Raw genomic sequence first — 19,153 nt, forward strand, 5'->3', positions numbered from 1 at the left:
ACTGAATATTAACAGGAATAAAGGAGAAATTATCACACAGGCTGTCCAAAAGGAAACAAAATTAGCAGGTAAATGAGAGAGACATAAACAGTGCAGATGGAAAAGATGCTAATCTTCACTAATTTATAAGTGAACAACAATTTGTTCTTAATGAAATGGGGAAGTAACTTTTATAATTTCACACCAATTACCTCCAGTGCTAGGTAACAGACAATATAAAGGTTTGTCTGTTTTAATAAACACAGCCTTGTTCCATATATAGTTTCGAGGGTTTTTTGTCCCTGAATGTCTTATGGACTAAGTGTTGTCCAAATGAGACACCTTGACAGAAATCGGATTTGCAGGGTGTGCACGTTCTGAGCACCACGCTCTGGCAGTGTTAATTCAGTATCAGCACGAAAAAACTAAGGAACTCAAAATCACTCCTAATTTTGAAAATCCCAGGCAAGGTCTACTTCTGCAGTCTACTTCTACACTACAACCTTACTGAAACTTAAGGTTTCAGAGGTGTTACAGCCTGTTTTCAGTGTAAAGTATCCTATATATCCCTACGTATGATGGAAGTATTGGAGATCTGGAAGCTGTTATTTAAAAAAAAAAAAACAATTTTGAAGCAAAATCTGAATGGAACAAAACCTCTTTTAATGCCTCAGTAATGAAAATTAAAATTATTGCCACAAGTCTTATGACTCAGGGTATGCCCCCACTCTGCCCAACTAAGCAAATACCAGGATACTTATTTATTATTGCATTTGTACTACCCTCTCTGCTTAACAGACTTCTGGAAGGACAAAGATTCCTGAAGACAAAAGACTTCAATACAGATGTACAGTAGACACACCACTATAAAATGCATGGAGGACCAGAGAGAGCGCATTGTCAGCGAGGTCTGTTCTGACTCTTGAACCCCACTGAGTCTTGCCATAGCCCAAAATACACAGTGTGTTGCTGGCCATTCTGCAAATCCAGCTATGCTCAACTCAATACGTTCCCAGCATTGAAAATTTAAACCAGGCAAAATTCTGTTAAAATAGGTTGTTTCAGTTTGAAGTCTTCAGAACTGAAGATTAATGCTAATCCCAAACCCATTTATAGCTTCATAGAAGGATGAACTCGCAAGATCCAGTGAAAAAGAATGCAACAGGCTTTAAACAAGCAAAAAAGACGAATGGCTGATGTTACACAGATGTCTGCTTTAGGAGATCAGAGCGACATGGAAAGAAGATGGAACTTGCCCATCCTGTGCGAAAGGAAGCCGAGTCTCACCCCTGCTAGCACTTTGCACCTATGAGACAAGATGGGAATGGCCAACAAAGAAATCCTGGGCTTCACCCAGGCTGTGATCTGAAGGCACCGCAGAAAAAATATTCCATCTACCAAATAAAGCTCATGGCCACTCAGAGGCTCAAGAACTTTACCTTCTATTGATACTGAGTGATGAAAAACATTCTGCTTTCTTCCACAGGACTAGAGGCAATGGAACTAAACAGAAGAGGACTCAGCTCATGTTCAAGCATTTGATGCCTTTGTGTTATCCCAGTGCCTGCAGCAGAGGACGACTCAGCACTACCAGCTGCTATTTCTCCATCAGCACCAGAATATGCATTTTAAACCAGAGCTGAGAGCTACACATTAATTGCTGTTGCCAAGTTCCCCAAATTGCCATACCGGATGCCACAGAAACAAATCAAGTTGCTTTCATGACCCGAAGAATTTTAGGCCTGAACAATCAGGCTTTCTGAGGTGCTCTGCATCCTCTGTGCTCACAGATAACAGAGGCAAATAAATAAGGGAAGAAACCCACTGACAATTCTGAACTGTAATCATGCAGAAATCTATAAATAAAACGGACATCAAGGACAGATGAGGGTTTTCAAAAGCACCTTTATAATTGAGGTGCACAGCTCCCAGGAGACTGACACTCCAAAATCACAGGGATGCTTTCAAAAATCATACCCTGCAGAGTTCAATTTTCACTCTTAATCTGCTTTCAAATTTTAACAGCTAATTCTGGCGAGGCAGCTATGAACTGCAACTTTCCGTCAGGAAGGATGTTTTGTTATTACAACTCTTTTTTCCAGTATACTTAGGAAAAAAAAAGTAGAGGCATTTATGTGAGCATATAACACCGTCATTTACTAGATTTGTATCTAAACATAACCCTTTCTACACAAAAAAAAAAATATTAATTCAGTTAACTACTTATACAAAATTTCCAGACAGGGCAAAATTCCAAACGAGATAAGATGGTTCTAAACAGGTTCCCATCACACCATTCTCATTTCTTTGTAGATATTTTGGTTTTAATGTCGGACAAGCAGACATTGAGCTGCTGTGCCATTCCCTTCAGGGCACTGCTGCTTACTGAACAAAAGATACGGGGAAAAGCGGTGCGCAGGTTCCAGAGAGTCACAGGCCAAATCTAAATGGATTATACCAAGTTCATTCCCCAGCTCAAAATGACTCAAAATAACTGAGCCATTTTCGTTCTGTGCTTCTCCATGTCCAGAACAAGCATGTTCCTGTCTGCAGTGAGGATTGCTAGTCACTATTCCAAAATAGAAAATAAAACGGTCAGAACAAACGTACTAAATTTAAGTGAGAATTTCAGGCTGAATTTTAATGAGGTGAGATTTCACCCCACTAAATAGAAGGTATTTTACTTATCAGCAAACAAGAAAACTCACGAAACGTTTGACCCCTCACTAGGCACACGCATAGCCGTCCTTCCCAATCCTCCCTTCGGCTCTTCTGCACCAGCCCCGCGGCGCTGCCAGCCCGGGGGGGTGAGGAAAAGGGACAGCACTGGCTGGGACTGGAGATGGACTCCCACAGCCCAGGGACTGGCACGCAAATAGTTCCCAAGCAGCAGAACTGATGCAGCACACTTCTTCCAAATATCAGCAGTAATAATCCTAAACCTTCCCCTGTACACTCAGCAAATTCCCTCTGCCACCAGTGGGGTCTGCATCTCACGGTGTGGCTGCTCCAAGTAGATCATTGGTCACATTGTAATATTAATTCTCATATATCATTTTGTTCAGCACTATTTGGAATAAAACTCAAGGAATTTAAAAACTAAATAATATTTAAAAAGCAAGCACACATCTTTTGTCATTTTTCTTTAACCTGGAGATCTAAACAACCTAAAAAGTCTTGGAAAGCAGAGACCAGTGTCCTGGTGTAATACAATGGATTGCTGTCCTGAAGTTACTGCTTTAGCAGTGTTTCCCGAGCAATAATAACATCCAACTCATTCCCAGGTGAACACAGGTTGCACAGACAGATTGGATTATTTTGAGGTTATCTGTCTACGCACCTATCTAAAATTTCGGACAAGTTCACAAAGAATTACAAAGTGTGATGTTTTCCTTTGAAGCTATGGAAGTGTTTAGATATTAAATCAAACCTGTTAATTAAAAATCTTCTATGTTTGGAGCCCAGTAGGTCTTTTCCTGGGAGGCCACGAATTGAAATCAAGGTCAGGTTGTTGAACTTCAGGCGCGGGCTGTGGAAAGAAGAACAAGAGGCTGCGGTTTGGCCCGTGCCAGGGTGCTGAGGCTGCCCTTGCTGCGGGCATCCTGCGGGTGCACTCCGACACCCCAGCACACACGGTGTTCACAGCTCAGCCTCCCGCTCCATCACCGTGGCTTCCGGGCTGTGCAGCATCCAGCACATTGTCTCAATCCTGACAGATATCTGGGCAGGATTTACCTTCCGTGAGCACAAAAGGCATCGTAAAACCACCGAGTCTTTGTGCCAACACCTTTGCTGCTCACAGCTCACCTTCTGTACGCTGCAGGAAAGGGAAAAAGGAATTCCAGACAACTGGCGATTTGTCTGCTCCCTCAACAGGTCTACTGAAATTAGGAGGGCGTATCAAAAGAACAGCACAGATTTTAATTCCAAATTCAGGAGGATACTGAAAGTAATTCCTTCAACTCGGGTCCGGTACGAAGCATTTTGCCATTTTGCTAAGATGTATGTGTCTTCGGACACAAAAAGAGGAATGCTTTCCACCGTAGTTTCATTAACACCAGAGCGTGGGGGGGAACAAGACTGACAGTACCTTGAACTAAATGTGATCTGACATTTAAAAACAAATAAATATTAGGAGTGATTAAGCCTTCTAATCTTCAAGGCTTTCTGTAAGTTAAGTATGGATTGATGCAAATGGTACAAAGGAATCAGAATGTTTTTTATCAACCAATGTTAATTTGTTATTCATACGTTTAAAAAATATATTCAAACAAAGTTAAAGGTCACGCTTAAACCAAGGAATTTCAAGGTTATGGCTGCCCCTCTCAAAATGCATATTAATAGTTTAATTCTGGATTATGGATTATCTATGGTAAATCTCCACGCACACTCAGGCCGAGTGCAATGTAATAAATAACCTTAATGTAACAGAGTGCATATATTTATACAGATTATGGGCCGGATTCCCGTTTAAATTAAGGTCACTCTGTAGAGGTGGGTGTAAATAGAATCTGCTCTTCGTTTGTGGCCACATTATGCTGGCTGAGCCATACAAAGTGGTCTTCATGTAAATGAGAGTTGGCCCCATACGTTAAGCTGGATGTAGAGTGTACAGAAAGCCACCTGCACTCACGGAGCACTCCTACACACCACTACAATAGCTTTACACACCTAAAAAGGGTGACTTCTCGGCGTCTAGTTTACATGTAATTATGAGGAAAACGAAGTACAACAGTACATAAACATCCCAGGCGTTCTCCTACCCTGTCTGCCCTCCTAGCAATGAACTTTCAGCTTAGAGCTGAAATCATCTCTGTACATGCTGCGTGGCCTCTTGCCAACAGGTCTCCAAACGCAGGTGCTACAATAACATTCAGTTTATATCACATTAACAATATTTAGGATGAAAGCGTAGCAAGCAAGCATCAGAAAAAAGGCCGAACGAAGGCCCTAGGCAACATTCATGTGCCTCTTTTGCATGACTGCACTATGATGCACTTTATTGATCCGGTCACATACTATTTTCTTCTGCAGATGCTCTACCTCTATTGAGTCCATACGCAGTCATCCAGTATTTCCACAGTCATCTGGTATTTGTTCAGTTCCTCCCCATTGAGCGTGAGGCTTCAATTCAGACCTTTCACTCAGCACAATTTACTAACTAATGATTTACTTCTACCTCAGCGCTCCCATGGCATTCCCATATGCCCCAAACATTAATTCATGTTTCCCATTCATTAATCTTGTAGGCATCAAAATGTTGATTAGCATCTCCTTAGAACGCTGCGATGAAGTGAGTCATATCTCTGATTTCCATTCCACATTGAGAAAAATCAAGCTACAAAGAAAACTGGTTTAAAGCTACCAAGGAGGCGTTCTGCTGTTGGAGGCAGAACCCAACAGACCCCGAGGCTGGTACCTGGATCTGCCCCGTGCTGCCCTCCTGGGTCCGAGGAGCAGCAGAGCTCCGGGCACCACTTCATGCAAATAACGGTCACGTTTTCAAACAGAGAGGTAACATTCCTCTTCAGCTGAGAATCAGAGTTTGTTAAATGCTTAAGCACAGGCTGGCATTTGTGAACATGATCAGAATCTTTAAATGAAATAAATAAACCGCTAGTATATTGTATTAAAAGAGCTTGATTCCAGAGCCATAGCTGGCATGCCTAACCTTAGGGGTTTAAATCTATATACAGCACTTCAATACAAGCCTGAAAACCGCAGGCAAGCTGTGGGTGCCCGGCCACGGCTGCTGTCAGGCACTGGCACCCAGAGCCACACGGAGACAACAGCTTTGAGCGCCCGACCAGCGACTGTGCCGCACGGTACCGCACTGCATCGTTCCCCTTCCCTCTTTGCAGCATCATTATTTCGACACTAACAAAAGGATGGTTTATTTACCATGGCTTTTGATTCCTTACTGCTGCCTAAAAGCTCTTAACTGGAAACCAACAAGGGCTCTGAGAAAACAGACAGTGGATGTTGGAGGGAGAAGGTCTTAGACGCTACTAATAGACGTAACAACACCTCGTACGGAGCAGGGCAAAGGCAGAGGTTCCTCTTTGGTGCAAAAGTCTTCGAGTCAAGAGCCTGAGCCAAGGCAACATTAAACAAGCACACCTGCATTTTAGAAGTAAATAATTCCAGCAGGGATTCGTGTTGCTGTGGATACAAAGGGAAGAGCAGCTCAAAGATGCTGGTAAAGCAGGGAGGGATTAGAGTATCCAGGGAAATAAGTAAAAGGTATTGGGTTTCACTGCACAGTTCCAGAGGACAGTTAGAAAAGAAAGTCTAAACACCCTTGTCCGCAAAATAAAATAAGATTGCCGCTTTACTGCGAGCATCATCAAAGGAATAAGCAAAAAAGTTTTAGTACATTATTTACGTATAGCCTGGAATTTGTGAATCCGTCAGAATATTCCTTGCTAGTTTTTCTGGATTTTTTCCTGATGTCTTGCTACTTTTTTTCTCTTGTGTGCAATGTAATGATGGAGCTTAGATGGTGGAAACTGCCTGAACAAATGATTTAATTAGTTGCTTTCATTAAACTCCTCATTATCACAAATAATAAGTCAAATCACTTTTGTTACAAAAAATAAAGTGCAGTGAAGTAGTCTCCATGAACCTAAGACCTTCAATTTATTTGAAATGAAGCATCATGTTTGGGGTTTTTTTATTATTTTTCCGTTATTTATAAAAAACAAAATAAAAAAGTTTTATTTTACAGACAGAAGAAAATGCCTGATCTGGCTACCTAAATCAGTAACTATGTGCACTCTTCCCTTGTACGCATAATCTTTAAGCAATAACTTTAATATTTGGAATGATAACCTATCCCAAAGCAAACTCCTAATTACACTGTAGCCTCAGCTTTGCTGCAGCAGAGCACTTGCAAAAGTGGCAGCTCTAGAGAGACCATGTGTTGCCATTTTTAGAACTGTTTTCAGCACTAGATGCTGAAACCCTAGATGTGATAATTTCTTGCATTAATGAAACTTTGAAATCAGAGAAATCTCTGTCCTGCAACAACAAAAAAGGAACATTCAGATTTTTGTTGGGAGGAAGGAGCCCAGAAGGAGAGATGACGATAGAAGAGCCCCAGCAGGCCATAACCTGCTGTTGAACACACAGAAACTCCAAGTGCCCAGATGTGTCTCACTGTAAAAGGCAGACATAGGCAGCAGTTCTCCTTTTCCCAAACAATATAACAATTTATCCAAAGTAAGACCTTTTTTTTTTAAGGAAAGATCAGCACCTCAAACATTTCAAGAACAAAGTAATGAGGACGTGACTTGGAGACTAGATTTCTCCAAAAGGAAAAGATTCTCTAACAAGTTTTCCAGCTCTACACAAAACTACAAAAAGAAATACTCAGCTTAGCAAACGCTGCTCATGTTAACCGCAACACAGAAAACCCCACGCATTCATACTTTCACTGAAGGAGAGATCTGTTACTTAGCACCACGGACTTTCTTTGGGTAATCCCGATGAGCAACGTGTTTTCACACTGCCACTACACTAAACTGCTTTTGTCTCGTTGGACAAAGCCCTCCGCTTGCGCTGGCAGAACTGCGGAAGCCTTTGCCCTTCTCCCCACGTCCTGCCACTCTCTGGGCAGCTGCAGGCGACTCGGACAAGCCAGAATCGACACAAAATCAAGTATAAGGATATGTAAAAGCACGGCAAAACCGTTTTCCCTGCATGATGCTACATGATGCCGCTCCCGCAGCACGAAGGCTCTGCAACTGATCCCACACGTGGCTACCGAGCTTCCAGGGAGAGTCAGCAGCAGAAGCAGCAGAAAGGGTTTATTGTTTGCATCGACAATCGCCAAAAGCGTCTGTTCTCCAGAATCTTATGTAAGTGCATCAATTACAGACCTCGGCACAGGATTTCAGCTTAACTGCTGACCAACAGATGTCCATCTAGAAGTTATCCCTCTTTAATTACGAGTAAACAAAGATAAGCCAGTTCTCCATTGGATCAACCTTAGGAAAAAGTGTTAAGATCGTGAATGAATTTGCTCAATGAAAGAAGGGATAACAATAAAGTCTTTACTGGGACACTTTTCAATGCAGGGGTCAAGCAAGGGGTTTTCCACATACTCGTTTGCTCTATGAGCTGCACCCAAGATGACTCTTCCTCCCAAGATCAGCAACAGACGCATCAAGAACACCACCAACTGAAATGAAAAGATGAGTGAATCTGATTGTCCGTAGCTCACATTTAATTTGGCTGCTGCTTTTGACACCAGCAGATAGCAAAGTCAGTTAGTTGCTTCAGTGGGAGAATTCACATCTTTTTCTTCCCAGAAAATGACTGTTTCCATTCCAACATAGGTCTCAACATTGATGAAATTCACCATCCATTTTAATTTCAGAAAAATTCTTCTAAATTGTCCAGAACAGAGATTAAAAGGAAAACATTGGATTCTGATTTTGATTTAAAAAAAATAAAAATCAAGATGTAATTTCTTTAAAAACAAAGAGACTTTTTTTTAAAGACACCTGAACAAAATATTTCATCATGTCCCAATTACTTACTCCTAGTATCAAAACATTCTCCCTTCAAAAACCTGCATTTTGATGGAACAGTGCTTTTTATTAAAGTACTGCTTTTTCAGAAACTTCTGACCAGGTTTACTGGAGATTAACTTTATCAGATGCTGCAATTCAAAGAAGGGCAACCTACAAGCCCTGGCCCCAAAAGCCACCGCTGTCATCACTTTTGACATCTTATCAAGAATCCATTAAAAAGCCAAGTAATATTTACTTTGACCTTTGACTAACGCCCTCCAATGATGCTGTGAGTGTTCCTCCCTCCCCAGCTGGCAGCTCTTCCTCACTGGGTCTCTCTCCAAACTTTGAGCTTGACGGTTTGATTCTACACAGGATTTGGAGGCACCTCCTTCGTGTGGAAGTCTAGTGCCCACTATCATAAGACCGAGAAAACAGCCCAAAAAACCAACTAAATCACAAACTTTCCATAAACTTTACAAGAACCATTTTGAAGATAACCACATTTTTGGCCCCCGTTATGCCTTCTGTTCTCTTTTCCACCGTGATAATTCTCTCTAACTTCTGGTCCATAATTTTTGGGTGCCAACCTGTATCTACTTCAACAGGATAAGGACATCAGTTACAAACAGAAATAGTTGGATTTTTTTCATGTTTAAGATAGGCTTAGTCTTGCAAAGCTCCTGTTGCCCCTGGAATTGTCACTTTACCTTCTTTTGTTCAACAAATACTTTCTCCTTCCTCCTCTGACCCTAGCTCTTGTGGCATCCTTCCCCTGTAGTGGTCAACCCTTCTTCAACATCCTGTCTCAAACGCTGTTCCTGCCCAGTTATATTTTGAGCCTCCTGCCAGGTTAGCTCAAGCAGTCCTCACTTTCTTTTCCTTTAAGTGGTTAGTCCAAGATTCCCTTCCATCTTGTAATTTTCATGCCTGTCTTTCTTTTGCCTTATGTGCTGGCCCTTTTCCTAGACAACGTAATTAAAAATATTAGCAGCTCTGACTGCTGCATTTCAATTCTTTTATTAATTTCTCCCTTTTTAGGTAGCTTTACATCACCCCACGATCTTGATTTCTCCCTAAATGTTACCAAACATGTCTTTTTCCAGTTTCTTCTTTCAAACTCCCATCCACATAACTCATTTTTCTGAAACAACTCAGCCACCCTCCTGTCACTGTCACTGCTTTTATCCCTTCTAGCCACCTCTCACTTCCCAGCAAGTTTTTGCTTTCCTCACCTATGTCAGCTTAGCTTTCCCTGTTCTTTTCTGCACCATTCTTCCCTAGTGATTGTGGATCTTTACTGTAATTCAGTTGAGCCTTTTTTCCTTTGTTAGACTAATTCTTTTCCACACTTTGCTTCTCAACCCGTATTGACCTTTGCAATTTCACCACTAAGCTCTTCTCCCTCCCTCAACCACCTCCCGTTAAGCTTCTTCTCAGAACTCCCTTTGGCTCTGCAGCCTTGCCAGTGCCTGCGAGATGCGGACCAGGCTTGGATCACGCGGATCAATCAAAGCACGTAACGTGCCAACGCTGGAGTGCAGCATTCAAGAGCAAACTTCTAACACGACTCAAAACTAAGTCTTAAGTACTTTCTTACTTACATATTTGTCTATTTACTCTTTTAGTGTAACACCACTTCTGGCTCAAACGTGAACTGCCTCAACATTCTGCGCTGAGAAACACCGTGAGCATAAACTGAACTTTTGAAGCAAAAATTACGACTCGTCTGACATCCCAGCTACAGATTTCTCAGGAGGCTTTTTCAAAAACTACAGTATTCACGCAAGATCTGTGGTATTTCCAGGATCTAGCTTATTAAAATCAGTGTGGCAAAGTCCTTACAATACGAATTGTTACGTGACGGAACAGGAAAGTCTGAAGAGCTCTTTCCTTGGCCCATACAAAACACGTAACCAAATCAGACACGCGGATGTACTCGCGTGGGAACATCCAAGCTACAAGTTTACAAGATTAGCACTACCATCCCAAACGCAAGTTGGCTTTGAATTTGACCAAATCAAAGTATCATCCAACCACTGCTTTAGTGAGAACATTTCCTTACTAAAATTTCAACCGCCACTCCATAAATGTTTCAGCACTTCATCCTGTTCCAAGTATAACACAGGGCAATTATTTTTCTAGACAGAAAATGAGGGATATCTGATGATGGCCTTGGTAGTTACAGTCTCTAGCTGTTTAAATCTAATCACCTGCCAGATTCAAAATCACAGTTGAGAGACATCAACACAATTTTCCACAAATAAAGTCACCATAAATTGGGCAGTAAACCAGAGTGTGGGTGAAATTTTGCTGTTTTCTCTCCTCCTGTGTGAATGTTTCAGTGAATAACATACAGTGCAAATTCCAGCTTGTTAACAGGACATTTCTAATATTATTGTCCCATCACTCATGTCAAAGCTAAGGTCTTTTTTTTTATGGTTCTCCACTTACCAGATTGCAATTTCCCATATTATTGCGGAGCAGATTAATATTTTGACTGCGTGATGTTGCTTGCTGCAGATTTGGCAATGCTTCCTTCACCGAGATGACAAAGTATGCACCCTAGAAAAGCCCATGGATGCCAAAAGATAGACTTCCCTTGAATTTGAAGGGCTTGAGATTTCTATCAATGTTTTTGTCCTAGCTCACAGCCAAGGACCACACGTTCTCCTAACCGCAAGAGTGCGCAGAAAGAGAAGACACTCATTAAAGTTTCATGTTCTGAGGCACCACCCCAGCAGCACGTCCCCATGACAGAAAGCTGGCAGCCCAGGAAGGACAGGGACACAGCTGGGCCAAAATTCCCCATCTCAAACATCTGCACGTGGCAGCTGCGGATCCGGGCTTCGCAGCACCTCCAGCCCTGGCAGCCTGATGAGCACAGCTGCCTCGCTGATATTGCATCCCTTAACGTCAAACAGCTCCGAGAGGTGCGGCACCACAGAGCCATGAAATGCCCGTTTCTTCACCAGGAAACGTGATGCTTCTCCAACAGCCCCTTCCCAGCAGGCCCATGCCCCGTAGCTCACACCGAACTGACATTACGCCCGATTAACGCAGAGACGGTGCTGACCACTGTGCTCCTAGGGGAGCAAACCCCCCAGCCTGATGTGTTACAACTCACACCACAATTCAGTGTGGTATATGGGTACTGGAAGCCATGGAGCTACAGGACAGTGGAGCTCCATTGAACCTAACCAATCCACATCAGAAGTTTGGGGAATCTAGACAATAACACAGCATGCAGTAAAGACCTGCCACCTCATCACTGTATCTTAGGTGCTCCCAACTCTCATTTCAATGTAAGCTGCATTCAGACTCGTCTCCTCCCTGGGATCTGCAGGGTAATCACTGCAATGCAGAAAAGGAACTTTAAAACTTCAGCTCATCAAGCATCCAGAAAAAACAAGCACCTTCAAACAGTGCTTCATTTGTCACAACCCTCACTGCCCATTAGAGTACATACATATATACGTATGGAGAGGAGTAAAATCTGCACTAATCACTAAGGGAAGGATCACAACTTCACCAGCCAACTAATTTCTTCTCCACTGCAGCAGTCTGAACATCCTTGTGTACTTCAAAACCAACCCACAGGCAGTTTATAGGCTGCTCTGAGGAACTCAGTAGTCACATCTCTGCAACAGCTCTGGGAAACAAACTTCAAACAAAGAAAAATAAACATGAAGAGAAGAGAAAGTACATCTCCTCCATCGCTTCAGCGGAGAACTGGAAAGGCTAAACACAGAGTTTGCACTTGGAATGCTTCTTTCTTTGCTTTGAACTGCATTGCTCAGAGTGCTACCAGACGCTCCGAGTCGTCAGGTTACCGAGCTCTGTGCAGAGCTGCCGAAACGGCCGTGCTAATGTCACACTTAGTCACCAGGAGAGGTACGATAAATACAAAATAGAATTCTATAACAGTTCTTGTGACTCATTTCCTCTTCGAAACAGGCCTTTTATGAGAAAACTACTATTTCCAAGATCAGTTTTAACATGCAACAGGAAGCTATGAGTATTCATATATAAACAGTAACAAAAGAAAAATCTACAATTCATACAAATTTAAGCTGTGAAAGAATACTTTGGGCTTAGACAAACGTTTGCACGGGTTTAAAAGGCACGTACTTAAAGTTGAAATAATCTTATTTAAAACTGAAAACTCTCTAAAGCAAGACTACAGCTATAAAATAACCACATATAGATGCTAATGGAGCATCATTTCTCAGCAGAGGCACGTCAGGCGGCCGTCGGGAAGGCTGATCTTGACCTACATCCTCTCCCCGAGTTCATGCCTGGTATCAGTCACTGACAGCACTCATTGTGATCCCGACTGCGCAACAAGGCGCGATACGACCCATCTTATTTATCTCTGCCACAACTTGATCTCCATTCACCAGCAATGACGGAAGGCAACAATGTCTGGAGGACGCGGGCCCGGTGACACTGAACACATGGTCGGCTACAACATTGTTCTGGATTTGCCTTGGTATGACAAAAAGGCAGTCGAAAGGAAGCACATGTATATCAATTCGTGTGGCAAAGACAGATAGCATAAAACAATGGAGATCACTAAACCATTCATTACATGTTAGCTCTGTGATCAGCAAGTAAGCACTAACTATTTAATTAGTCAACTAATTAGTGACAGGCAACATGGAAGGCTTCAGATGTTCTCAGACAAATGCAAAGATAAAAAGCCTAATTAAACAGCAAGCATTATGCTAACTATTGCCAAACAGGACAGATGTGCAGGATATTGTACAATACTGTGCTGCCAGATAACGGCAGTTGTAGCTGTTCTGTCAGAATCCGTGTTTTAAAAATCCCTGCCATTTCCGAGCTAACCTTTAACTCACAGAGGGTCTTGCAGGCAAACTCACAGATTCACTGTGTTAGACTCTAATTCTACTTTAAAAGCTCGGGGCTTTGACAAAAATATTCTTGAATCCATTTGCTTTTTAAATGCAATAGTTATTTCAACACACCCAAATGGAAATACATTTCACAACATTTTCTTACCGACTGTTGTGATCTTAGCCACCACTCATTTATTGCTATTTTGTGTAGCACGATGTGTATTTCCAACGTCCTCAGAGAATCAGTCATTGTTTACACCAGAGGTTGGATTAAGGAGGTTTTCAAAATCATGGATTAAAAAGGGTTTTCCCTATAATCAGAAGACAATAACACTTTCCACAGCTATATGCAAAGAGGTGGATAAAGAGCTAATTGGTTCACTACACTGGAACCAATGACAAGATACTGCTGGGAGCAAGCTTTTTGCATTCTTGCAGCCAAACTTCAATCACCTGCTGTCAGGGCGCACTAGTTAGCATGCTGTTCCGCGGATCATCCACCAGAAAAAACTGAAAATGCTTTTTTTTTTTTTTAATCCTATGTTCTTCTGGCTCAACACTGCTGCCATGACCATCATTCTTAAACTACCAAAGAAAAGAAGAAGAAACAAAAAAAACCTTGCCCTCCTGGTAAACAATATTTAGCAGGGAGGTTATTTTTTAAAGCATCTCATTACTTGGGAATATGGGAAGATTAAAATGCTGGGCTACAGCTCACATTCACCAGGATACACATTTACAGGAACAATGGTCTAACTGAGGACTGTGCAACTCCGGATCCTCAACTCTAGCTGTGCGCAGCTTTGAAAATAAATTATTTAACTGCAGTTGATATTTCTCCTGCTGAACCTCACCTCCAAGAACTGGTATTTGCAGAACTCGGAACTGGACTCGTTACTCCTTTTCTCATATTCATAGGTACTGACACTCTGTATTCATGAAAACAGATTTTACACTTGCAAATCATTTCCAGACACAATTTTCACTGAATACTTGCAAGTTGCATGTTTAAAATAGCTTTTTTCATTTATAAATTTGGTAGACACACACTTGATCCCAGTGGAGATAATAAAAAAAGGGTAACTTTAAAAAAACTTCCTTTAGTCTTAAATGGGACTCCTTTTCAGGGTCTACATTCGTGATAATTTGTCAACATTAGTGGCTCGTAACACTGCAGTGTAAGTGGGGGCACGCACACATTTACCAAAACGTCTGATAAAACTCTCTTCCTTGTAATCTTTTTTTCTGCCCTCACCCCTCAAGACCAAGTCATTGAAGGAAAACTGAAAATAAATAAAAGCCATATTCTAGCTAAACCTCTCTTTGGAGTTTCTTTGACTCGGTTCACTCCAACACTGAAAGGGCTTTCTCCCCACGTCCTGCAACAAAGGGGAGGCAGGAGCCAGCACCAACAGTTTGGAGGGCAGAGAACAATAGAGGCTGCGACTCCGTGTTGCTGGGCTGCGCTGGTTTTCCACACGGGGAGTATTTGATCAGTTGCAACTTTTCCTTTAGGACTGGACATCGCTCGGAGCTTACACCCCTGATGCTGCTGCAGTTTATACAAGCCTAGTCTCAGAGCGAGAGTGACCTAAGTCCTGGCTTTGTGCAAGGGGAAGCACATAATTGCACTGCCCAGGAGGAGCCTCATGCAGGAATTGTGGGAATCACAATTCCTTCCCTGCTTGCCACGCTCCTGCAGGGAAGTTAATTACTGCAGCAATTTATGATGCAGCGCACTGCCCCCTCTTCCACAGCATCCCAGCTCCGCCGCCCAGCTCGCCGCAGCCCCGTTGGACAGCAGCAGCCCCTGGAGCCGCTGTCGCACCAGTACCGTCCGACAGCCGGAGAACCGGTACCGTCCGACAGCCGGAGAAGGGAGCGCGGGCTCTGCCTGCGCGGCTGCTGGCACTGCCGCCATCCTTCGCCTGGTTCTTGAACAAAAATTTCATATGCATCCTAAAGAAAAGTAGCACTAGAGCTGAAAACACATGCCTGCACGCAATTACACGCCAAGGAAAAAAACCTCAGCAGGAGATATTTATTTGAATGGTGAAACACGAATAATGAGATCACCTTCACCGACCTGGCACTAGATTAAGCGCAACGGACACAATTCTCCAGGGCTCGGAGCAACCCGAGCGTTGGGAAGAAGCTTCCCCTGCTGGCAGGTCATGCCATATACTTGTTTGCAGCATTTCTGCACTGCCCTTTGGAACAACGGGCACCAGTGCTCTGACCTATGTGACAATCCCTGTTTCCAGAAACTCCAGCTGCCAGGTAACGAGCCACAGCACAGGGGCAAAGCAGCGTTCTGCAAGAGCACAGTTCAGAGCGCAGAGCCCTCCCCTGCAGCACGGATTTTAGACAAAGCCCATTTTCGGTGCAGGCGGACAAGCAGCGGTGCCCAGGGCAGCTCCACGGCGCTGCTCCAGCAGCGACAGCGCTGCCCGTCCCCGGGCACTGCCATGGCCCGGCGCAACAGGAGCGAGAGGCAGCCTGCCGCAGCTCTCCAGCGAGGAGAGGTAATGCGCAGCATTATTTCTCTGTTCCATGAAAAATGTATTTCTCCAGTCTCAAACAAGTTGAAAACACTTGTAAAATCTAGTTCTGATAATTGTTATGTAGGTAAGTGAATTACATTTGTGTTTCCATGGTGACTGATAATGTAAAATAATTAAGTACAAAGAATAATGAGGAGAAAACTACTTCCTCTTTTTAAGGATTAGGGGCTTACAAATGGATTCCATCTAGCTATTTTTAGTGCACGTAACCTTTGCAAAGAACGTTAGAAAATTATGAGTAAATTAAACTGAACTGTATTAAAAGGCCTTCACATCGATCAGGAGAATTTACCTGCTGCCGATGTGAAAATTCAAAAAGTAATCCTTCTTAAATTTATACCTGCATGAACACAAACTCTGGGGCATTTCGCACCGAGCGCTGGCGGCTTCCTTCCTGCATTCCCAGAGCAACGCTCCGTGCCTCTGAAACCGCAGCGCTCCGTTTGTGCAGCGCTGCAGACAAGCGTTCTCTCCCACGTACAAGGACACGTTCTGCAAGAACTCTGCGCTAGAACCTGGCCCAAACGAAACTGCTGGCTACCAAGCCCTGGCTGGGGTATCCCAGAGGAGGATACCTCTAAAGGACTGGCCCCACGGACACAACGCTACCTGTACGTCCCGATCGCTGCCGAAAGACACAGCTTCTGGCTGACAGATTTTGGAGTTTAAATATGCTTTGTTTTTCCCTCACAGTGTTTTATACTGAAAGCATAGCAATAAACAGCACAGGATGGATAACAAGACTGACACTAATAGCTCTAAAGTACGTTTTTAACTGAATTTTGAGAGGAGCTGAAAGCCTAAAAGGTGCCGAGAACAGGAGGATGAGAGGAAAACGATTTTACCCCCAGAGGGGAGGCTCTACAGGAAGTCAGGAACTAAGAAGAAAGAGCAAGAAGCAGGTATCTCTCTTCTTCACTGCTCCAGCAATATATCAACATCCATAAAGCACTTCAACTTCTTCTTCTCTTGCTACATTGATATGTTAATTCATCATGTTATTAATGGTTGTTGTAGAAATGCAAACTCCTGGCTTAACTGAAAAAAATGGGCACTGCCAACCATAAAAAATGCCAGCCTCCCTTGGTTTTTGCAATGAACGTTTTATTGTAACAATCGTGTTCAGAATGTTAATTTTACATTCATTTCTGCAAGTCTTTTAAGATATTTCTGGTATGTATGTTTAATCTGTGAGGAAAACCACAATTGCAGAAAAGGAATGGCATTGTCACATACAGTCTGACACCCTGATGAGCCCCTAAAACTGGCACAGAGGGAGTACTGGCATAGAAGGTGCAGGCAGCGAGATATCAGCGAGGGAGCACCCTGTCCTAACTTCGGAAAGTCTGTAAACCAGCAGAACTTGTCCACACATTTACTCTAGCTTAGACAGTGGAAGGTGTAAAACCAGTTGCATTCATTTATTCCCCTTCTCAACCAGTTTATACAGTTTATTTACTCCAGTTTGGATAACTCGAGTTAACCACAGCAATTCGATTTTGCAGTTTTACTGCTGAAAAGTTCTTTAAAGTATGCTGCTGGCTTGTGCTCTTGGTGGGCCACCGAGCTGGCTGTGGCGGCCAGAGAGCAGCGTCCTCTGCTAGATCTTTCCCACACCCACACAAGGGTCTGCAGCAAAAATGGCAGAAGGGCAGAAACGGCAATGTTTTGTATAACAACAACTGTCAAAGAGATTTTGGGTACGTGCAATTCTCATTTTCATTGTGCCTTCACCTTGAGGATCTACGAGCAACTCTGTCAGAACTTTGGAGTTCCAGAGTCAGCCAGGACGCAAGCACGTACCTCTTTACATCTGCAGACTCTCAGACCTTTGCCACCTAGTACTCGGATGTGGAATCAACGTGTGCTGCCAAATGGAGGAAGCAAGCCCCTTCAAACAGAAGGTAATATATTCTTCTCAGTAAAGGAAATCAAATTAAAAACTTACCAAAAAACGAGCGTTTCCAGAAAAGAGATTCCAACATCAGATGCTCCAACCACCACGATTCTAGTGTTGATAGACACTTTAGACTCCAGTACCAGCTTTCGATTTATGTGGTTCAAAGAATACCTCAGCTGTAAAAAAAACATGTAAAATGACACAGAAATGCATTAAGAAACACGAAGAAAGCCCAGCGAAAGGCTGCCAAGAAAGGCTGAGCCACCAGCGACACGCTGCCTTGCAATCATACAGAACCAATTACGGCTCTCCGACACGACCGACGCTGTGGCTCTTCCGTGCCCAGCACAATATAACAAAGTAGACAACTGGTACTAGAATGGTGAGATATGGGCATGTTTGATAGGTCACAGAAAATTGGCAGAGCTTAATGGTCTGGCCTCTCTTGGAAAAGATGCTACGGAGCCCTTGTAAGAGAGGAGAAAACACCACCTCTTCTATCATTCACTACCATTTAGCTAGCACCTGGGGAACATATGTTTACATAACATTAAGGCCATTTTTATACCTTCTAGAGCAGTTTTTCCTCTTGCTGTTTTATTCTTGGAAAAGGTTTTACTTGTAAATTAATTAGGAACTTATATCTTCGATGTCTTTGTGCGTTTAATAGAAAACTCTCTTCCAAAATGATAGAATTAGCCTTCTTTTTTCTTAAATACAGAGCAGCTACACTGAAAGCTAGGCTGTCAGATGAGTAAACTAGTATGACCGTGCCACTGAGCTCAATCCAAAAATCTTACTATGAAGTTTTTAACTACTTAAAAACTTAGTAGTTAAAAACTTAGTTAGTTTCCATTCTTACTAACACATACACTGGTTAAGACAACAAACTCCGTGTGTTTTATTTGTGTCTCTAGGTTTCACTAGTTAATAGAGATGCTCAAAACAAATATGCAAGGAAGAGTCAAGAAATAATATTGCATTTGACAATTTTTTTTCTGCCTTGAACTATATTTAGTTTTCAAGTTTCTGATGAAAGACAGGGAAACACTTTCCGTCTTGCAGTACAACACACTTTGCATTTTTCTTACTGCTCTGTGTTGTATACGCTCACATTTCACAGAATGCATAACTGCAGATTCGTAAGTGTACTGAAGAGAAATGGAATATGGAGCTACTTCTATTATTTGTCAGACGCTTCTCCTATATATTTCTGCTGTGTCACTTAGGCAGGAAGCAATCTAAGACTTCTAACAGGTTTTCCTCTACTACAAATAGGAGACAGAGTTAATAAAATTAAGTCCTCTGAATTCCTCCTATGAAATTACAGGA

The 19,153-nt window shown here is 42.7% G+C and overlaps 1 protein-coding gene across 1 annotated transcript in view; it reads right to left on the reverse strand.

Moving 5' to 3' along the window:
- The window catches only part of CFAP61 (cilia and flagella associated protein 61), a 103,768-nt gene that overhangs the window by 36,452 nt on the left and 48,163 nt on the right, over nucleotides 1-19,153 (reverse strand). Inside the window, exons 17-18 of the mRNA XM_086626586.1 lie at nucleotides 17,870-17,997; nucleotides 3,410-3,508 (exon numbers count right to left, since the gene is read on the reverse strand). Of these exons, the coding sequence (XP_086482712.1) occupies nucleotides 3,410-3,508; nucleotides 17,870-17,997 (227 nt within the window). The remainder of the gene's footprint in view (nucleotides 1-3,409; nucleotides 3,509-17,869; nucleotides 17,998-19,153) is intronic.

The sequence above is a fragment of the Tauraco erythrolophus genome, chromosome 2 (assembly GCF_009769465.1).
Source record: "Tauraco erythrolophus isolate bTauEry1 chromosome 2, bTauEry1.pri, whole genome shotgun sequence".
Classification (NCBI taxonomy): Eukaryota; Metazoa; Chordata; class Aves; order Musophagiformes; family Musophagidae; genus Tauraco; species Tauraco erythrolophus.